The 20,527-nt window shown below is 48.0% G+C and overlaps 1 protein-coding gene across 4 annotated transcripts; it reads left to right on the top strand.

Moving 5' to 3' along the window:
- Positions 1 to 30: 30 nt before the first annotated feature.
- On the top strand, positions 31 to 19,921 carry THAP4 (THAP domain containing 4). Of its 4 annotated transcripts, XR_008578282.1 has the most exons (8): positions 31 to 190; positions 987 to 2,143; positions 11,506 to 11,665; positions 14,519 to 14,628; positions 15,919 to 16,022; positions 16,617 to 17,456; positions 17,564 to 18,273; positions 19,601 to 19,729. XR_008578282.1 is itself a non-coding variant. In XM_054835412.1 (6 exons), exons 1-6 carry the CDS (start codon positions 114 to 116, stop codon positions 19,718 to 19,720), a joined length of 1,728 nt encoding a protein of 575 aa, XP_054691387.1. In that variant the 5' UTR covers positions 31 to 113; the 3' UTR covers positions 19,721 to 19,921. The 4 variants fall into 4 exon arrangements, 1 of the variants encoding a protein (XP_054691387.1); XR_008578281.1 differs by having other exon boundaries at positions 16,617 to 18,273; XR_008578283.1 differs by lacking the exon at positions 31 to 190 and adding an exon at positions 600 to 739 and having other exon boundaries at positions 16,617 to 18,273.
- The last annotated feature ends 606 nt before the right edge of the window (positions 19,922 to 20,527 follow it).

The raw sequence follows: 20,527 nt of genomic DNA, 5'->3' as shown, positions 1-20,527 counted from the left end.
AGGGGCGGCCGGGGTGACCTGTTTCCGCCATCTTGCTGTACGGCTGGCGGCGGCCCGGGCCGGCGGGCGGGGGCCGGGGCGGGCCCGGCCGGCGGCGGCGGCGGCGGCCGGAGATGGTGATCTGCTGCGCCGCCGCCAACTGCTCCAACCGGCAGGGGAAGGCGCACCGGGGCGCCGTCTCCTTCCACAGGTAAGGGCGGCCGCCCGGCCCGCTTCAGCCCCGCCGGCCCTCCCTCATCCCTCGGCTCCGCTCCGGCCTGGCCGCCGGGCTGGGGGCGGCTGCCGATCACCGCGGCGCTTCCCCCGCCGTGTGCCCGCCCGTTCCTCCCCGGCACCTCCGGGCCCCGAGCGGCACCGGCCGCCCTTTGTTTCCCTCAGCACCGGGGACCGGCTTTGGGTTCCAGAAATCGGCTTGGCAGCGGGGAGACCCCGGGCCCCGGGCTCACCCCGAGGCCTGTCCCCCCCGCCTCGGCCTGTCCCCCCGCCTCTGCCCGCGCCAGGGCCTCGCCGGGGATGCTGCCCCAGGGACGGTCCTCGTCTCAGGTGCCTCGTTCAGCTACTCGGCGTCTTTTTTTTTTTATTATTATTTTCAGCCTGGGCGTTTTTACGCCTTATTAAATATACCCGGTGTAAACATCAACAGGGTTACGGAGGTGGACGGCGCGCTGGCCGAGCTGGGGTGTCTCGGTGTTTGTGGCACCCTCGTTCCTTGCGGACGGGCTGCTGCGCTTGTCGTGGGGTAGGTGAGCGGCCGAGCGATGGGTGGGCGGCTGGTGGAAAGGGAAACGACGCTTTTTAGTCCTGCGCTGTTCGTGAAGTGGAGCTGTTAAGGGAGGGAATGAATATCGGGTGTTTCGGCCCAAAGTGAAACAACCCTCAAACGAGCATAACCTGTTAAAATATAGTTTTCACGAGACTTTCCTAAACCCTTCTAATTTAAAAAATGCGACTTATTTTTTCATGTTTTTTGTCTACTTGGTTTTTAGATTCCCTCTGAAGGATTCAAAGCGTCTGATTCAGTGGCTAAAAGCTGTTCAGAGAGACAACTGGACTCCCACCAAGTATTCGTTTCTCTGCAGCGAGCATTTCACCAAAGACAGTTTTTCGAAGCGGCTGGAAGACCAGCACCGGTTGCTGAAGCCCACTGCTGTCCCTACTATCTTCCAGCTTGCAGAGAAAAAACACGACAACCTGGATTATGTCAGAAGCAGAAGAAAAATAGCCAGCCAGGTGCCGCTGCGGGATGGGGAAGACCCAAGGGAAGGAGGCTGTGAGGTAGTTCAGAGGACCTCGTCTTCTGGCCAGGACTTCATGGTGATGCAAGGGACGAAAGAGATGGAGGAGGCAACTTTGCAAGCGGAAATCGGATCAATGTCCGAGGAGGAAGAGAACCGCCCCAGCCAGCTGGACGGCCCTCGGAGAAGGATGTTGAGTGATAATTTGGTTGCAAAGCCTGGACCTCAGAAAAAGCCTGAGAGATCTTCTGTGGAGGACTGTCCGAAAGCCACCTGGACGGGGAGCTGGGTAGCAGACAGAAGCGGTGTGTCGGTCGACGACTTCACGCCTCCTGCCTCTGGTGCTTGCAAGTTCATCGGCTCCCTCCATTCTTACAGCTTTTCCTCTAAGCATGCCAGAGAGAGGCCATCTTTCCCGAAAGAGCAGCTAGAAAGGAAAAGGCCAAAGAGAGATATGGAACCAAGCTGCAGCAGCCATCTGATGGGACACGAGAAGGCTGTAGTGGAAGGTTCCCCTACTTCATCCCTCACCGCCACCCCTCAGAAACCTTCCCAGGGTTTGTCGGCGTCCCCGGCAGACCTTACCCCTCAGCCTGCCGCTGAGGCTGTAGTGGGGCGGAAGGGTGACACGGATGCCAACCCCATGTCAATCAACGAGGTCATCATGTCAGCCTCGGGAGCTTGCAAGCTCATCGACTCACTCCACTCGTACTGTTTCTCCTCCAGGCAGAGCAAAAGTCAGGTGTGCTGCTTGCGTGAGCAGGTAGAAAAGAAGAACGGAGAGTTGAAACTTTTGAGGCAGAGGATCAGTCGCTCTGACAGTCAAGTCAGGAAGCTGAAGGAGAAGCTAGATGAGCTGAAGAGGATCAGTTTCCCTTACTTGAACAGCCTGCTATCCCAGGACTGTGGTCAGTATCCCCAGCAGCTTTGTGTAGAGGCAGAATCCACTGTTTTCTTAGCAATAAGAGGCTGTTTAATTTAGAGATCGCAAAGATGCAATGGGTAAAAGGCACGAGAAAGGTACGGTTTTGGAAGGAGGAGTAGCAGCTTGCGTTAGCCTAACAGATGGAGGTGAAAGAATTAGTTTTTTGGGCACGTGAGCTATTTCATCTATCCCAAAAGTTTCCAAGGTGATTCCTGGCGTGTAATGGGAAGTTAGGTCGTGGTGTTGCAGCTGACTCTCTTGAGGAATTTTTTTTTCTTCTTTTTTTTTTTTTTTTTACCTTGTTTGTGACTCAATAGCACCTGGTATGATTCGCCTGCCTTTGCAGTGTGCCTGTGAATTTTTTTGGTGTGTTAATGAGCTGTCATGGGCAGCAGGTATCTGGAAAGCTGTCGTAGTCTTCTCCGGTGATGTAAGTACTTCTGATCATAGATTTCATATATTGCACTCAGGATATATGAAATCTAAGTGAGGTGGTAGGTACCAAATATGACAATGTTATGATACACAGCAAGGTCACTTTTCATGACGAATGCCTGTGTTCGATTTGATCATTTCCTCCCTCAGAAGGCAGAAGTCAGGAAACAGATAATAAAGTGGGAAGAGATAGAGAATGACTTCTCTATCAATTAAAAAACCACATCGAGATACCTGAAAACGTAGGGGGAACTCAGCGAGGGACGAGGTCATGTAAAAATGTTGTTGCGGAGAAGTCGAGTGGGGCCATAACCTCTTGCAAGAAAGCGAGTGCTTTAATATACAGCTGATAAAACTTTTGCACAGTGACTCTAGTTGCAAGATATAATTTGGGGGAAGAGTTTAGGAGCAGCTAATGATGTTTGTGTGGCTGCTGAGATGTAGGGTTGCCTTGTGAAGGATGCGTGACTTGGGGCTATCTTGAAGCAGCCACCCATGGATGGTTAGGTATCCCCTCATGGTAATTCTCATGTCTCTTCTTCTTTAGGAGAAGAAACCTCACGGCTTCTTCTAAAGCCACGTAGTCTTAGACGCGGTCAGAAACGTGATGCTGGCATAGGCAGGCACGTTCTCCAGACTATTGCAGCGTGGCCTACTTCCTCACTCAAGTGCAAGAAAATAAACCCTGACAAAATTCTTGAAAGTCAATACCCAAAGCTACTTTTCCCACGTGTTTTTAGTTTTCCACAGTATGGGAAAACTCACACTTCGATTTGGGCAGAAGGGGGGAAAGATTTTTTTTTCCTGCCCCATGGGAAATCAACATAGTCTTATTTGTACCTTCTGGTCTGTATTTTTGTATTGTTTTGGTATCAAGCTAAAGAAAATAACTAAATACAATTTTAGGGTTCCATAATTGTCATTCACATATATATATATGTGAAAAAAAGGTGTCTAGCTTTGTTGGAATACCTTCAATGAGATACTATTTGCAAAAAGAGTGTCCTGAAGGATGTTTTTCTTTATTTTAGTAAGCACTGTGATTTTTTTTTTCTTTCCTAACATGGATGTTCTTATACGTATATCTTTGAAAACGTGAGAATTATATATTAAGAATATCTTCTATGAGAACATAAGAATTACACATTCTGTTTTCTAAGGTAAAATGTCATTATTTTAAATGAATTGACCAACTTGTTACCTGTTCTGCCATCTCTTATCAACAAAACCAGAGATCACTATGTGAAAACGAACCATTTCAGCGATTGTAGCTTGGTGCGATGCAAAGTTCTTACGGAAGCCTTTGGCGGGTGACTTTTTTTAAAGGGTTTGCTGGTGGCTGATTAGCTTCTGGTTTTTTTCTTTTCTTTTTTTTTTTAGCTTAATCTTGGTGTTCTGCCTTGCATTGCTTTTTGTGTGCTCATAGCAATAGGTTGCGGCAGTCAAAATAACTGATAAGCGCAGACTCTGGTTTATGCCTAGACACTTAAGTTTTACTGTAATACAAAGCTGAATTGAAGAAAGGCTTTTTGGTGTTCGTTAAAATACAGTTGGGTAACGTATTAGGTTAATAATAATTATAGTCTTTGTTAGTAGCTACATTTCAGTTGTCCCTAATCATCTGATGCGTAGTTGAGGTGATGTTATTAGCTGTGAACCTGAGCCTGCGTATTTTTTTCTTCTAAAGGCAGTGCCTTGGGGATGGGGAATGTAAGTGAAGCAACCGACTGGACTGACCGTGCAGGTTGTTACGTGTCTGCATCCCCACTCCACGCGCTGTGGGACCTCGCTTTGCTGCTGCCTGACGTTCAGCCACTTCCACAAAGTGGAGCAGAAAAATGAGCTTTAGGCCCGCACCCATTCAGCAGATCTTCGTTTTTGTACTGGTTCTCAACTGGTATTTTCCTCAAATTTCCACTGGCTGTACCCAAACTACAGCCAGCTGGAAAGAGGAGATTTCTGCAAACTGCTGCGCACGCAGTCTCTGCCAGCCACACTTGAGGATCGGTGACTCAGGCTGGGTGAGTTTGGCTCACAGCGTGCTCAAACTGTTGCGATGCGCTCAAGTGGTGTTTCCCAACCTGTCTTAACAGGGGGATCGACTAACTGGTTTTAGGAGAAGCCCTGGGCTGTTTCTGCACAGCTGCCACAGTGACCGTCTCCATCTAAACTTTGAATTTGCTTGCTTGTTTGGTAGGAAACCATTTCCTTCTGTTTCGTGGGCCACTTCTGAGGTCCATGGACCAAAGGTTGAGGAATATTTCCAGCATTGGGGTGTGGTTAGGTGCAGTGCACCAGGCAGAACGAGGTTAGATCCGTCTTCTGGAGAACAACAGGATGCGCTGGGAGAAAGTAGGGAGAGCCAGCGAGCAAATATGGATCCGGTGCCCTGGGGAAGGGGAGACTGTTCTAACAGCGCTGTCCTCTGATAGACAAGTACTATCTGACCATCTTGTTCTGCTTGAAGGTTTTGCAGCTCTGCTGCATCACACTCCCCCTGTGCTAGCGCAGACAGAAGATCCGAGATGCTCCTTTCACAAATTGCCTCCTCTTAATGTGCTCAAGTTTGGTCCTTTCGTAAAACTACATCTCCCAGCAGGCACCGGGATAACTGTCTTACCTCATCATGAGATCACTTCCCTTATAGCCATCTTCTCAACCCTGCGCAAAACACTTTCTGGTGAGCAAAGGTGGTTAGAGAGCCAGACCAAGCAATAGAAAAATAACTCCGCAAACTATGGCTGGCAGTGGAGCAAACTCAGGTATGATTCAACGGGATTGAGGTGCCTGTACTTCTTGGAGAGGTGAAGCTGTTAGGATTCAGCTGTTTGAGCGTATGTGGAGCCTCTTCCACACTGCATGTCTGCTTTTATGAAGGTCATATTAAAGGCAGGAGAGTTTGCAAAATGAGTCCACGTGAAAAATGGTGAGAATTTTGGTAGGAATCTGTAGGAAATCATATTTCCTTCCAGCTTAGATTAGTCTTTAAATATTTGTACGAAGCCAGTGTGGAACTGAAGTCATTTATAATACTTTTTACATGCCAATGAAGCATAGTTGGTGAACTCTGGGAACAAGCAGAAGGACTCGAACATTAAATATCTGGGTTTGTGCCGAGGTGGATGCCTGGTCTGTGGGGCCTGACGTGGTGTTTCCCACCTCGGTGGCAACAGGTTTTCATTCTTGTTGCAGAAAACAAACAGGAAAGTCACGTTCCTCAGTGGCAGTGAGAAGAGAAGTGGGGCTGTGTGAGGATGCGAGAGGCTTGCTTTCATCTGTCTGAGCAGCACTTGAACAGCAAAGGGTCCCTGTCAAGTTTAGCTTGAAAATGAAACACTTATAATGGATCGCAGAGATGTGCTGTCAGAAAAATTGCCTCTACCAGGGCAGGCGCTGCTGACCTGGCAGTTGGACATTAACTTGGAGCTAGATTTTTGGAAGAAAAATGCTTTTATTCTGAGATGGCAGGTGCTTTTTGTGATTTGATTTTTTTTTTAATTTTTTTTTTTCTGCCTTGTCTGGCATGGGAGCGGCCAGGGTAGAAGGTGGTCAATAGAGTAAGTGAGAGTTACAAAGGACAAGGCAGCTATAAAGCTGAGAGTGAGATAAGGGGTAGGAATATGTGTGCATAGGTTACGAGCGGGGCTGAATCTGTGGCAGAAGGCATCACAAGAGATTAGGTGAGACTTCACAGCACCTACGGCCTGAGCACGTGCTGCCCTGCAGCGCTGGGAGGGAGGTAAGCTGCCTCGTGTCCACAAGGGAGCAACCAGAGTGCAGGCACCAAGCTGACGTGGAGCAAGTCTGGGACTTGGTTGATCAGGGAGATGGCTCTTTCACCACCCCCTTGGTGAGAAAGGTGGTTGGAATGGGGGAAACAAGACTTTTTGCTCTGCTCTTGCTTTTTTTTTTTTTTCTCCAGTGTAATGGTCTTGGTTTTTCTAGTTTATTGTCCTAATAGCATGTACATCTTGTGCATTAAGCGTTTAATTTCTGCAGTGAGTCGGCAATGACTCGCAACAAAAAAACAGCTTGCAGCTAGAAAACTCGAGAGAAAGTAAAACATTGAGGTAAGCTCAGGTAGGATGTTTGATTTTCTTATAATAGTTTATCATTTTAACAATGTTTTCTCAATATTTTGTAGTGCAGGAGAACTCTGACAGTGACTACAGGCACTAGAGCATTTTACCACAGAGGTTAGAAACAGAGGCAATAACACACTGGTGCTTGGTCATGAAATTAATTACTAAGATGGGGCCGTAAGATGAAAATTTGTGAATATAATCACATTCCCAGCTTTTAGAGCAGAGGCGGAGCTAAAGCGTGTCAGCGCTAGGGATGCTTTACTGGGGAGAGCATCAGCAAAGTGTGTAAAGGAGGACGACACTTGGGGAAGGGCAGCAGAGTACAAACCATCTTCTGTACTTAAATATGGAAAAGACATGCTGAACAAGGCAGCTCCTTAATTACCAGAACCTTGATGCTGATGATTTAAATCTAGTAAGCGACTCCGCTGAAGAAAGGTCTGCAGAAGGTTGCCCAGCTGTTGCTGTAGACCCTACACTTTGAAGACTGAGAAGGTGCTGTGTGAGTTGGTTTGGTTTTTGTTTGGGATTTTGGTTTTGTTGGTGGTGGGTTGTTTTTTGGTGTGGGTTTTTTTTTTTTTTTTGCTTAAGTTTCCTGCAGCGAGTCTTCCCCAACTTCGGGGAAATAGGTTAGCTGCCTTGTTAGCAGCCAGCTGGCTGCTCACGCCACAGTTTTGCTGATAAAGCTGCGTAGGAATTTGTGCCAGCGTAGCTTTCTGTGCCAGGGATCCCACTTGAGAGCCAGGCTGGCTGAAGCCTGCGTAGACACGGCCCCAGGGGGTTGTCCAGCCGCTTTGTCTGGTTCGTCTCATGGTGGGGAGAGCTTGCGGTCTCCCGTTGCAAAGTGTGGTCAGCCGGTTACAGTCTGACTTTGTTACAGGGCAGGGAGGGATTTGACTTCTAAACCCTCCGTGAATGGGAAAGATGTGGAAACAGCCCATCCATGAGTTCGGAGGGGTGAAGTGGGGTCAGATGGTGAAACGGAGCTGACTCGTGTGCCCAGGGACCAGGGCGTGGCAGTTTTGGCCGGAGTGGCTTCCTGAAGAAAAGAGATCTAGGTGACCAGGTTGGTTATGTGCCTGTGGTTTTTGTCTCCCAAGCTGTTGCAACTCGTGAGCATCGTGGCTGATTTCTGTCAGATTTTGTAGAGGTCTCAGAAGATGCTGGGTCCGTAAAGGCTTTGAGAAACTGTATCACCTGGTAGGGGAAAGCAACTCTGCGAATGTCTTTGTTAAGAAAAAGGCTGTGGTGTGAGCTTCCCTGGTATTAGATAAAAGGGAAGCTCTGCATGTGGATGCAAGATAATGTGGTGGGTTGACCTTGGCTGGATACCAGGTGTCCACCAAGCTGCTCTACTGCTCCCCTCCTCAGCAGGGCAGGAAGGGGAGAAAAACAAGATTGAAAAAAAACCAACCCCAAACTCGTGGGTCAAGATAAAGGCAGTTTAATACAGCAAAAGGCTGCACATGGAAGCAATGCAAAAGCAAAAGATTATTCTCTACTCCCCATCAGCAGGCGATGTCCAGCCACTTCCCAGGAAGCAGGGCTTCAGTACGTGTAGTGGTTGGTCCGGAAGAGAAACATTACAAAAAATGAATGCCCCCCAGTTTCTCCCCCTGTCTCTGTGTCTTATTGCTGAGCAGACACCATATGGTATGGAATATCCCTTGGGTCAGTTTGGGTCAGCTGTTCTGGCTGTGTCCCCTCCCAAGACCTTGCCCACCCCCAGCCTGCTGCTGAGGGGAGGAGAAACATTGGAGAGACATCCTTGGTCTGTGACAGCACTGTGAGGGCTGCTGTGGGGAAAGTTAACTCCATCGCAGCCAGACCCAATACAGAGAACCAGCATTAAGAGGACATCATCTGAAGTTTTAAACGTGCAGAAGGGTGGCCAGTGTCTCTTGCACTGCAAATTCTCAGGTGTGGTTCGTGTTCTTGATGTTGTCATACACTTACTTGTTAAACCATAGTAGCAGGTTGTTTGTAAAAGGGATGTGCCATGAGTTTAGATCTTTAAAAAGGGAAGTACGTGCTCCATCTTCAGTGAAATTCTTCTTGACAGCAATTGCATCTATAAACCTGTTGTTTGAAACAAAGCAAAGATGTCTTCCTCTTTAAACTCTACTTTTTGCTGCTACAATAGTCTTGTACTTACCCCAGTCACGACATAAGAAGCAAATTTCTTTTAAAATTGCCTTTTCTTTCTGATGGACTCGATCGGTCTCTCCTGTCTGTCTCCCCACTCTTGCTTTTACACTCTCTCAGCTCAGCCCTCTGCCAGGGAGAAAAAAGGACTTAGCCCACTGCTCGGAGACCAACACCGAAGGTAAGAAGCAGCATCGCACAGGATGCAATCAGAGTGTGTGTGCTCTTCTGCACTTCACTGAGTCTCCGGTCCTTATTCCCACCAGCACTTCCATTGCTTTTGGCTTTTCCAAGCAACGTAAGAACTAAAAAACTCACATTGGCTTCACTGCCATCAGGTAGCTTGGAAAAGTAATAATGGTCACTTGGCCTTGTTGTTTGCCCAGATGCCGTAGAGGTCAGGATGTGTGGTTACGTCTTCCCTTTTCAGCTGGCTGGAAGTCCAGCTCTTTGGAAGTGAGACTAGCTTGCCTGGTCGAGCACCTCCCGCCACAGCAAGGCAATGGGGTCGGGTTGTGGGTGCTGGAAACAATCCATTGGCTTCTCTTGGTTTATGACCAAGTCTAAAGAGTGGAAATGACTTTCATTTCTTTCATCTGTCATTTTGGTGCTTTTTCCTGAGATGCCGCAGGGTTGGTAAGCAGAAGAAAATGAAGTGCCTTATTACAGAGCGCTCTGGTGACAGAAAGCATCCTGCTCCCAGGCTTTGCTTCCTCCTGACCCAGGAGAGGGCAGCAGCAGCCCAGGCTTTCCAACGCTTTGCTCCTCCCTTCCACGGTGGGAGTGTGAGCCCACAAAAAGCTTGGAAAGAAATGCAGCGTATGCAGCAGCAAGTGAAAGGCAAATATCAGTTGGACGGGGTAGTGATACTCTTCTTACTCACAAAACTGCCTGCTCTCAAGATGAAAGGAGAAACTGGTTCCTAAGGAGCAGTCTAGAAGTGTGGGGCTTCTTGTAGCAATAATTTTGGACTTTTGTTATCGGTTGTCACTGTGTTAAGATCCTTGCTGCGCCAGAAAATACTGTGCTGCTGCTGTGGATGCTCACGGTACCGGTGGAAGGTGAGTACAATGGAATACAGTCTGGTACGCTAAGGCTGCTGTACGGATTGTAGGAGCCCCTTCATAACACCATGGTAAGCTGCTGGTGAACGCACAGGCTGGCGGGACGGTCTTTGCAAAGGTTTGCTCCGATGCCGTAGAATTTTACCACCTGTTTCATAGTGAGCTCCCCGTGTTTTCTCATGTTGTGTCACTTGTAAAATACTTCAGGACAAAAAAGAGCAATTAGCAGCATCTTGCTGACACGCCAGCTGGCTTTCTATAACCTGCTGTCTGTGGGAGAACAAGTAACAAAAGCGGTAATTTTCTTGTGCTCGGGAAAGTTTCTGTTCCTCCTCCTTTGGCGTTCCAGGGACGGACTCTCCCTTCTTCCTCCTCACTCAGTCTTTTTAGCCCGATGTTTGGGACTGAGCGCAGTGAAACTCAGACTGATCAAGCAAATTTTTACCCACAGCATCACCTTTTTAGGTCATGATTTCTCCCTGCAGCTGAACTTTCAGACCAGCTGGACCAGTAGCTTGTTCTTATATTAGGCGATATCACTATGTGTGGAAAACAACCCCCTTCAGTTCCCACCATGCCAGTAAAAGTCATTTATCGCGTGAGTGGGAGGAGGTCTTGCTTTAAGAATACCTCAGCCATACCTGTCTGCATAACCTAGCTAACCTAGAGTAGTGGGCACCTCGTTTCTGTTGGCGTTGGTCTTTCCTGAGATCACGCGGGTGCCATATTGCTTTCCCTGCTTCCACCTCAGGAATGGATCTGCTTTTCTGTTCACATGGCTTTGAATTGCCTGGCTCCATTTCTCTGATCTATTTTATTTTTTTTCAGGTCACACCCTCTGAAATCACAGCAAAATGCAAAAGTGTTGTTTATCAAAGCTCTTCTAAAATGATCTGTTAAAGAAGTTTTAACTTTGTAGACCTTGGTTGCTTCTTCATAAATCCAATGACAAAGGGAGGTAGCTTTCTCTTCCATTGACGCTTTAACTTTGCAGGCATCCTGGTCTTTGTAAAACGTTTCACTTAGCCTTAGTCCAGAGCCTAAGCAGAAAAACTTCTGAACGACCCCTGCCTCTTTGTACAAGTGCAGGTCATCGTTAACGTCTTCAGAAAAAATTGCAGCCAAACTTTGATCTTGAATATGCATGCAGCCTGATTTTCTCTTTCCTCTGAAGTGAGGACTCGTTTCCTTGGTCTCTGCAACAAACAGGAAGGGTACATACTCAGTGCTTGAGAAAAATCAGGTCAGAGCATTGGAGATTTGATTAGGATTTAGTGATAATTTTTAATGCTGAGACTTCAGTCTTCTCCTTCCTTGTGTGTAGATGGGAGGGAGCTTTCTCAAGCCACAGAGAGGAGTCAGAAATGGGCCGCCTGGAAGAGTGTAAGGCCAAGAGCAGGTTTGAGAACAGAACTACTTCCCGTGACTGTTCGTTGTTCCCTGTCTCCCCTTGCACCTTGGAGCTGTCGCTCCTCTAGAGAAAAGCGTTACTGCTGCGTTGGACCGTTTCTGAGGTGTTGCGTGTTCACCTCCACCCGGCTGTAAGCAGCTCACAGCAAGCTGCAGAGCACAGATCCCTGAATTTTCTTTCTTTGTTCTTTCTTCTTCCTCCACAGAGACTCCCCAGCTGAATCCAGTGATGGAGCCCCTGTCCTGGATGCTGGGCACCTGGCTCTCGGATCCACCTGGAGACGGCACCTTCCCTACAATGAAGCCCTTCCAGTACCTGGAGGAAGTGCACATCTCTCATGTGGGACAGCCCATGCTCAACTTCTCGTAAGTCAGGGGTTGATCTGTGTTGGCAGCAGCTTTTGGATGGAGCAGGCACAGCTCTGGTGAGATTTGTTGGTTGCGTTTCTTTTCCAGTGGCAAAGTAAACAAGTTTTCACCTACCAAATGAGATGATGTAATATGTGACTGCGTGGTCTGACTTACATTTTCCTTTAAAACTTGTGATTAATTGGCATGTTCTTGCAACATACCCAGAGCTGCACACCTGCAATCACTGAAGAGTCACTAGCCCAAGAGTACAGTGCACTCGCGCAGAGCTTTTCAAAAGTGAGTACGCACCTGTGAACTCGTGCAGAAGCATACGTGTACAGGATCAGGATTGCGGCTGTGGTGCAGTGCACGGTCCTTGTGACACGCCAGGGTTTCGTAGTGAGAAGTAACTCAGGGTGCTGCGAATGTGACGGTGACTTAGAATAGTGAGAATAACTTAGGGTACCAAGAACGGCCCCAGCATGGACATCACTATTGTTTGTCCAAATTCCATACCTGCCTTTGAATGACCAGTGATCCTTCCACTTTAACGTGACGTGCACTGGGTGTGTATGTTAGCCAAAAAATGTACTGTCCTTGCGGCCTGGAAAAACCCCACCATTCTTCTTGCTGGCGGTAGCTAATTAGAAATGAATCTTCAGGTAACAGCATTACAACTGCTATCATTCTGCTTTGTGAAACTCCCACTTACAGATACAATAAATGAAGGAGCTATGGCATGGCTGCCAAGTTTGTCCATTTTAAGCTGTGGCCCTCAGTCTTCACCACCAAGAAAATATGAGAAAAATTAAAGCGTTTAGCAAACTATATGAGATAGGAGGCAGATAGCTTAACTGCTTTGGCTAGAAGTAATTAAGAGAAACCAAAAAGAAATCCGGAGGAAGAGAAGTGACATAGTAGCTAACTGTTCAGTGCTGCCCCAATACTCATTTGGGAGGGGTGAATTACAAGCTGCTAACACTCTGTGAAAGATGCCGTGTGTTCCTGGTGTGCGCTGTTCGTTGTGACAGAGCTGCCACTCAGCATGTGACATTTTTAGTCCGGTTTCCAAAAGAAACAAAGCTCTGACAGTCATGCTGTGTCTACACCTCCCTCTCCAACTTTTGAACAGTTGCTGATTTGAGTAGCTTTTTTTTTTTTTTTTTTTTTTTTTTTGTGCCAAGGAGGTATACAGCTCAGAGCTGTTGAGCTCTGGGAAGAGTCAGGAAAATAGGTGCAGGTGTGGGGGACAGAGACCCCGTGTCTCCCTGGCTCCTGGAGCAGTGCCGCTTGACTGTTACAAGACAGTCTGTATGTCTCTTGAATACTCCAAGTGGTGAAAGAAGCCTGATTTAAGTTAGTTCCTCCTTTGACTCTAGATAATCCCAGCATGAGGCACGACTCTGTAGGGTACCTGGCTTCCCTCGCTGCAGAGCACAGAGGCTGAGATGTAGGACGGTCCTTAGCAGGGATGTAGCCCTACACCCCCCATAGAAGTCATTCCTGGTTCTTCCTATAACCACCTGGTTAAAAGGAGACATCCTTTATATAGAGAGAAAGCCAAACAGGAGAAGTGATCTGTGTATTTGTACCCAGAGGATGTTGGGGAAGCCAGAAGCAGCTCTGAGGCACCCAGACTCCTTCTTAACTGCGTGCCTTAGCTGTGCTCCCCCTTCCTTGCCTCCAGTTCTTTGAAGCCCACGGGTTTCTTGTGCCACGTGCTGCTGGTCTTCTAGGAAATGCTGACTCTGCGTGATTCGTTATATTTTACTTCAGATAGGAAACGTGTGCTTTGGACTTTTCAGCTCTCAGTGCTTCTTTAACAAAGAACTGCTCCAGCTTGCCACGTGCCAGCACCTGCACAAGCCCCGTGGTCAGGCTGCTCTTGCACACTTGTCCTGTCACTGTTGGGGTGGCAGGTGATGATACAGCACGTCCCCGGGTCCGGGCCAGGTCACGGTGGCCAAGGGAACTGGTGTCGGCCGTTTGCAGCAGGCACATCCCAGTTGCGCAGTGCAGAAACTGCTGTCGCATGAGGGAGTTCTGGATACAGATGCAGCAGCAGCAGCTCCGAGGTTGCATCTGTCTCCTTTTGTGTAGAAAGATGCAGAGTGGGAAATTCTATGAAAAACAGCATGAAAAGAGTGAACTTAGTCTAGAATAAACACCAATAGGATAGTCCTCTATATTATGTGTTTATTATAGTCCGTATGTGTTTAAGATGCTGTTTAATTCAGTTACCTGTGTAGACTCAGGAATGCTGTAGCACTAATGTTACATGTGAACACGTGTGATATATATATATATAATCACCCACATTATGGGTGGCCAAGCATAGAACTCTAAGGCCTTGTGAAGAATAAATAAGAACCTGAGCTGAACTTTTTTTGAAAAGGGGTGGTGGGAGAAATGTCTGCTCTGTTACTGCCTTCAGCAAGTAATATACAAAAAAACCCCAACTCGCTAGGTTTAAAAGCTAAATAAAGATGATATTGTAGTTCCAGGTAGTTATTTGAGAAAAGGAGATATTTGAGACAGTATGGCTTCAGCATCTGTGAAATGTCTGACTTTCTGAGGGAGTTTCTGACCTAGCTCTTAGAAAGACCCAGGAGCTGTGGAAAATCTGAAGCTTGAACTTAAATAAGTAACTCCAGCTCTAAGAAATAGCTGTACCCGTAACGTTAATGTATTTTTACACATTTACATCTCCCAGCCGTGAAGCGTTGTCAGTCTTTTCACTCTTCAAGTAATACTGCAGGCAATCATGTGGTTAAATAAAATACTGTTTCCTCTCAGACAAAACCAGGCCGAACACTGTATTTTCAGTGCAACACACAGCAGCTTTTGTATTTGGATTTTTTGCCTCAGGTTCAACGCCTTCCATCCGCACACCAGGAAGCCCATGCATCGAGAATGTGGATTCATCCGCCTCAAACCCGACACTAATAAGGTGGCCTTCATCAGTGCCCAGAACACAGGTACAGACCTGAGAAAAAGATAAGAAAAGAATTGTTCCTTACCCTGCTGTGCCATTTCATCACTTTTCCAGAAAATTATTGCCTACAGCGGCGCTGAACCCACAGTGAAAATAAATTGATTCAATGAATTTGTGTCAAAAGCACTGAGTTTCTAGACTGGCTACGTGGCTTTGACCAGACAGTGTGACTTTCTAGCTTTCTGTAGCAGGAAAGGACCACAAGTCGAAATACCACTCATGCAGGAGATTCAAGGAGTATCTTTTGCTCAAATGATGTGTTGGTCTTTGCAGATGTAGCTTTGTAAACCAAAAGAACCCCTGCCTCTATAACAAGAATTGTAGTCTGAGCCTTAATGATGGCAGGTGATAAGAGGCCAGTGACATTCCTGATGCCTTTGTAGCATCCTAATCTTTTTTTTTTTTTTTTTTTTTTTTTTTTTTGGTGGGGAGGCAGGGGGAATGTGTACAAATAAGATGCTTTGTTCCCACTGCTCCCCTGAGCTGGCCACAGTGGACCCTGTGGTAGAAATATGGAGGTGCGTGCCGTGGTTCATGAGCTCCTGGGTCTGGAGTCATCCTCCTATTGCTAGTGTCATACTTGGCCAGCTGCTCCTTCTAAGCAGGGTCAGGTTTAACATCCCACTAAACCGTTCTCAACACTCACTGTATTCGATTCTGCGGTGCGGGGCAGAGTTTGTGGCCCTGCTGAGGTGGGGCTGTGGTGGTTTTAAACCCTTTCCATCCAGGAGTGTTTGGTGTGACCCATATAGCAGGGTCCCTGCCCGGGCTGTGGCACTACCAAGAGCCTCCGCAGCAGGGGAGCTTCTCTCCTACCGTTCCCTTAATAATCTTGGAGAGTAATGTTAGCACAGTCTTCTTTCTTAGCGTCTAAACTAGGATCATCTCCCGCTGTCAGGATGTAGTGCCTTGGTACTTGTTACACTGGGACTGAATAAGAAAGAGAACCACATCTAAATTATTATAAGCGAAAGTGTTAAAACCCAGTTGTTGATGCTTAAATTTGCATCTAAAACCCCAGAGCAGGTGCTTAAGAGAAAACTGCCAGTTGCAATGCAATACTCATCCCACACGGTATGAGTAAGTCTGGCTGGCTTGATTGTTCTAAGCAGCATTACATGGATTTGCAGTGGCTTTGCAGTTGTTGATATGTGCTAGGTCAAATAAAACTGTTCTTCAGGGAGAGTGATGGTCCATTATGTAGCCTGATAATTGTGGCATTGTTAAGTAACCGTTGTAGCCTAATAAGATATATGACTTTGCTTCTCACTAGGTCTGGTGGAGGTGGAGGAAGGGGAGGTGAATGGACAAGAGCTGTCTATAGCTTCTCACTCCATAGCCAGGATCTCCTTTGCCAAGAAGCCCCATGTCGAGCAGGTGAGCAGTTCACATAGTAGTGTTAGCTCCAGAAGGCATCTAGTCATGAGGATGGGTTGGTTAGCGTGCTTTAATTGCAGATTGCCATCAGGAGTTCTTGGAAATATGGCTTGGCACCCTGGCTTATCCTTTCCATAACAGCTTTCAGAAGATATTTCGTACATTACAGGACCCAGAGGGATTGTTAAGATAAGAACTGATGCGCTGAATCAGAGCAGCCAACTCAGTCCTGTCTCCAGCAGTGGCCAGTAGTGGGTCCTTAGGGAAAAGAATAGGAAAGTCTTGTCTAAATACCCTTGTACGGCAGCGGTCTTACTTAACGCTGGTCTTCTGGATTAATTACAGCATGAGGGTGCACACATAAGGTATGTCCAGTATTGGGCCTCATCAGGATATTTTAGGAACGCCCGCCTTTCACTGGAGCTCTGCCTTGTCTTTGCAAATCTTGCTTGCTTGCTTTTCAGGGCATTCACAAGTTGCTACGGGCTCTCTTCCCATCTGTGGCCGCTCGGCAGGGCTGGCCCTTGCTGCCAGCTCTGCTCTTGGTTGCCTGCTTCTTGGGTTTTGACTTCTTTTTTTTTTTTTTTGGTGTAGCGGTGGTTTGTTGTTGACACAGTTGGATGGGGTACAGCCACCATGGCACTGCTGGAGTTAGTGTGGCATGCTGAGGTCACCGCTGGAATCCTAGCTGTCACGTGTGAAGTTGTCTTGGCTGACTGGCAGCTGAGAAAGACAGCAAGGTCGAACAAGCTGTCACAAAGACTAGGTGGTGGCGTGTTCTTGCATCTGTTTAGTTTTCTCTGATAACATGTGAACCAAGTGACTGACTGCAGTTTTTGAAGGGTGACAAGTGAGGTGTGGCTCTTGGGAGAGAAAACACTACTTTGGGGCAAATACAGTGTTGTCTTATTCTGGACTTTAAGGCTTAATTTTGCAACTTAGTTTTTACGTGCTATAAAACCAACCCATAGATAACTGAGAGCATAGGTTTGTGCAGCTGGTGTCGTAAGTGTGCTCGCTGAATTCACTGACGTGCCAAAAATTGTATGTGCCTACACAAGCAATGTCCTAGCTCCGGAAAGGCAGTCCTAACTCCCCTGCCTTCAGATGTGTGCTTTAAGTTGGTGGGTTTCTCCTTTCCCAGGAGCAGCTGTATGGTCTCCTTTCTATAGCAGGAGAAATAAAGCCATTAAATACTATGGATATCACCAAGGCAGCAGAGCTCTTAATTACAAACATTTAAATAAAGCGGACTGTCCTCTCAGAGTGCCTGAAATGTGAGCAGATAGACCGGCAGGAGGAGAGGGGGAAAGCAGCAGAAAGCTGGCGAACGTCTTACTGGCTGAGGGCTCCAAGGCTGGCTTTGGCTGAAGGCGGAAGAGGGAACCTCCTGAGCTGAAGGTCCACGCTCACCTGAGGGCAGTTCAGGCCCAGGTACTGGTCACAACGAGTGTCTGGGAGGCCCTTGCTGGAGAAGGAGGATGTGGAAGGAGAGGATATGGCAGGTAACCGGCTCCCAACACATTTTCTTCTTCCCCAAGAACAGCATAAATTGCCCATGGAAATGAAGAGACCACAAGTGTTGTGAGAAGGGTGCATGTGCTGCTGCTTTAGTTGCTCATTTTGAGAAAACTTCACCGTGAAGTTGTGTTCCCACTGAAAAGTGATTCGGGATGGCTGTGGTTCGGCTGGGCCGTAATTCAGGCAGGAAGAGCCGTTCCCTGGGCCAGGGCTGTGTTTTAGGTGCGTGGCTGTGCTGAGGTGCGGGGAGCTCCCCGCACGGACAGAGCGGAGCAGCCCCTGGGGATCTGTCCCTGCTGGAGGCGACGCTGACGGGACGTTAAGGCACAATTGCAGCATATTGAGACTCTTCCTACGTCTCTGAGGAGTGAGGGGCTCTCAGCTCCCACCCTGTGCACAGAGATAACTCCTAGACGGGGTTTGTTTCCAAACACACTACTTGTGTTCCCCTGCGAGTGTCTGGAGAACAGGCACGTTTTCAAATAGTTTTAGACTTCAGGACTGTCCTCGCAGTATGTGGGTACTGAGAACTGGCTGATGCGCCTGCAAGGCTGCTGTGTTATCTTTGAAAGGTGATGGAGATCAGTGGAGTTTCCCGATGACTGGACACCCATGGCTCGTGGGTCACCCATCTTCAGAAAGCGCCTGAAGGTCAATGTGGAGAGCTACAGAGTGGTCAACTGTGGTCATCCTCACTTCAGCCCCTGCGATTCCTGCACGTAGGAAGAAGGTGATTGGGCAGTCAGTATGGTTTTACTACCGGTAAACACTGCCTGGCTGACCTGGTTGTTTTCTGTGATGAAATGACTGGATTTGTGGACAAGGGGGAGCAGTGGATGCCGCTCTACCTTCAATTCAGCAATTTCCCACAGCCCTTTCCCAGCGCTTCATGTTTCCTCTCCGGCGTGGGAAGTAGCGGTCTCCCCATGCGTCTCAGGTGTACATGGACCTCCCACGGTACCATCAGCCAGCCTTTGACTGAAGTTCATTTTTAAGAGAAAATCCCCCTCCTCTTTTTTGCCTAGTTCATTTCTTTTCCTCCTTTTGGAATTCAGACTTCGTTGTCTGACCTGCAGTGGTCTGTTCAGAAAAAAATGGGCTGTTCAGGAGCCCTGAGCTAAAGTCACACATTGTGAGACAATTTCTTGTTAAAGACAAGTGTCTTGTATTCCTTTTAATTGCCTTTTCCTGCTTAGGGTATTTGAGGAACGCTGTCATGCATTACAAAGAAAGCCCAATCTGATCAGCAAATACTAATCAAAACATCGTTTGTGTATAACCCTGTTCTACTGTTGCCCTCTTTTCTCCTTTATTTCGCAACACCTAAGAGCAGCCCTACAGCCTGTGCTGAATGCTGGATGCTTAGCCGCTCCCTCCTGTTTGGAAGCCGCTGAAGCCTGGGTTCAAGCATCTGCTTGCATGGGTCCTAAGTGCTCCAGCTCCACAGGGCAATCCCAAATTGCATTTCTGGAGGTCTGGTGCAGCACAGACAAACTTGCAGCCTGCCCGTGTGGAGGGATGGGGAATGATGTCGCCTGTCAAGCCCTCTCGATGGACGGCAGCACTTTTCCCTCCTGCCCCAGGGCTGAACCTGGCTGCGGGTGCAAGCTGAGGCTCGGCAGGCTCCCATCTCCCCATGTAGTGTGAGCAACGCCTTACTCTGGCACGGTGTGGTGACCTGCAGAGAGCCTGAGTGGTTTTGAAGGCTGCCTTGGGGATGTCGTCCAGCGCAGAGCATCTCCCTGAGCCACCGGCCGCTCTTCTGGTGGAGGGATGTTGGCCTGTCTGTGCTGAGGCGATGTTGGCAGCGGTGCTGGGACGCTGCGTGGCTCCATGGGTAGTGGTCCTGGAGCTGATGTCTTGGAAAGGGCTGCCTTCCTTAGGAGAGAAAACTTCTCAGTTACTCACGTGGCTGTAGTGAGCATATCCTTCCATCTGTGGTGCATGGGCAGCAAATACAAGGATGGCAAAGGGAAGGTAGAAAGCGCAGGTAAGGAATTTAGCCTGTGGATGCTGTTCGCTTGATTTTGTTACTTCTTTTCTTCCCCTCTTTTCAGATTACCAGAAAATTCAGGCTCAATTCCGATGGGAAACTCGAACAAACTGTCTCAATGGCAACCACTACGCAGCCCATGACTCAGCACCTCCACATTACCTACAAAAAGGTGACGCCCTGACGCCGGGAGGGCTGGGTCTCCCTGCCGAGGGCGAGGAGCGGGGCGTCGTGCACCGAGAGCAGCGGCAGCTTGGGAGCACGGCATGGCAGACCCCGGAGCTGGCTGCCTGCACTCACCCCCAGGGCTGTGGAGCTGCTTATCCTGTTGAGAATGTTACTCAGATGTTTCTGTAATGGTATATTAAAAAAAAAAAAATAAAAAGCTTTTATTTTTATGGCTGTGTCTTTGGGCATGATTGCGGAGTGGTCAGCGTGTCCCTCTGCTCTGGCAGTCTTGTCCGAAAAGTGGGATCGTTTACCCGGTGTGCGGTACACCAATATACACACAGAGCAGAGGTATTTTATTCATTTCATGTCTGCGCAGAGATGGGTGCTAGGTGGTAATTCCACAAAGCTAGCACACCACACACAGAATCTACAACGTATTTATCTTGTTACAGGATTAAAAAAACGCACCTAAATTTACGCTAGTTGGTTAGTAATTAACACATCATCTGCTATTGGTTAAACATATTTAAATTAGCATGCATGTTCCTTGAGGGTGTGGGGGCTAATTTGCATAGTCCTTTAGTTGGGTGGGGGGTGAGAACTCCTCCAGCCACCTTCTAGTTACCGCTGATTTTGTTGACTTCAGGCCTCTGGCGATCACCCAGCTCTGGGCCCTTCTGGGGCAGGACGGTTCCTTTTCATCAGTCTGTCAGCCGCCCTGGGAGGACAGGCGCTAGCAAGGCGTGCGTTGTATCAGTCCTTGGGCTCTTCTTCAAGGGTAGAGTCGTTACCAAAGCAATGCAGTGTGTTTACCCCTAAA

This window comes from Grus americana, chromosome 9 (genome assembly GCF_028858705.1).
Source record: "Grus americana isolate bGruAme1 chromosome 9, bGruAme1.mat, whole genome shotgun sequence".
Taxonomy (NCBI): domain Eukaryota; kingdom Metazoa; phylum Chordata; class Aves; order Gruiformes; family Gruidae; genus Grus; species Grus americana.
The sequence above is the reverse complement of the archived record's forward strand: the minus strand, read 5'-3'. Positions and strand labels throughout refer to the sequence as shown.

What these genes read in the sequence shown, in the direction of transcription:
- THAP4 (XM_054835412.1), top strand. Translation starts at nt 114, where the DNA reads ATGGTGATCTGCTGCGCCGCCGCCAACTGCTCCAACCGGCAGGGGAAG. An exon ending in GGCGCCGTCTCCTTCCACAG is followed by an intron (nt 191 to 986) that starts GTAAGGGCGGCC and finishes CTTGGTTTTTAG; the next exon opens with ATTCCCTCTGAAGGATTCAA. An exon ending in AGAAGCCCCATGTCGAGCAG is followed by an intron (nt 16,023 to 19,600) that starts GTGAGCAGTTCA and finishes CCCTCTTTTCAG; the next exon opens with ATTACCAGAAAATTCAGGCT.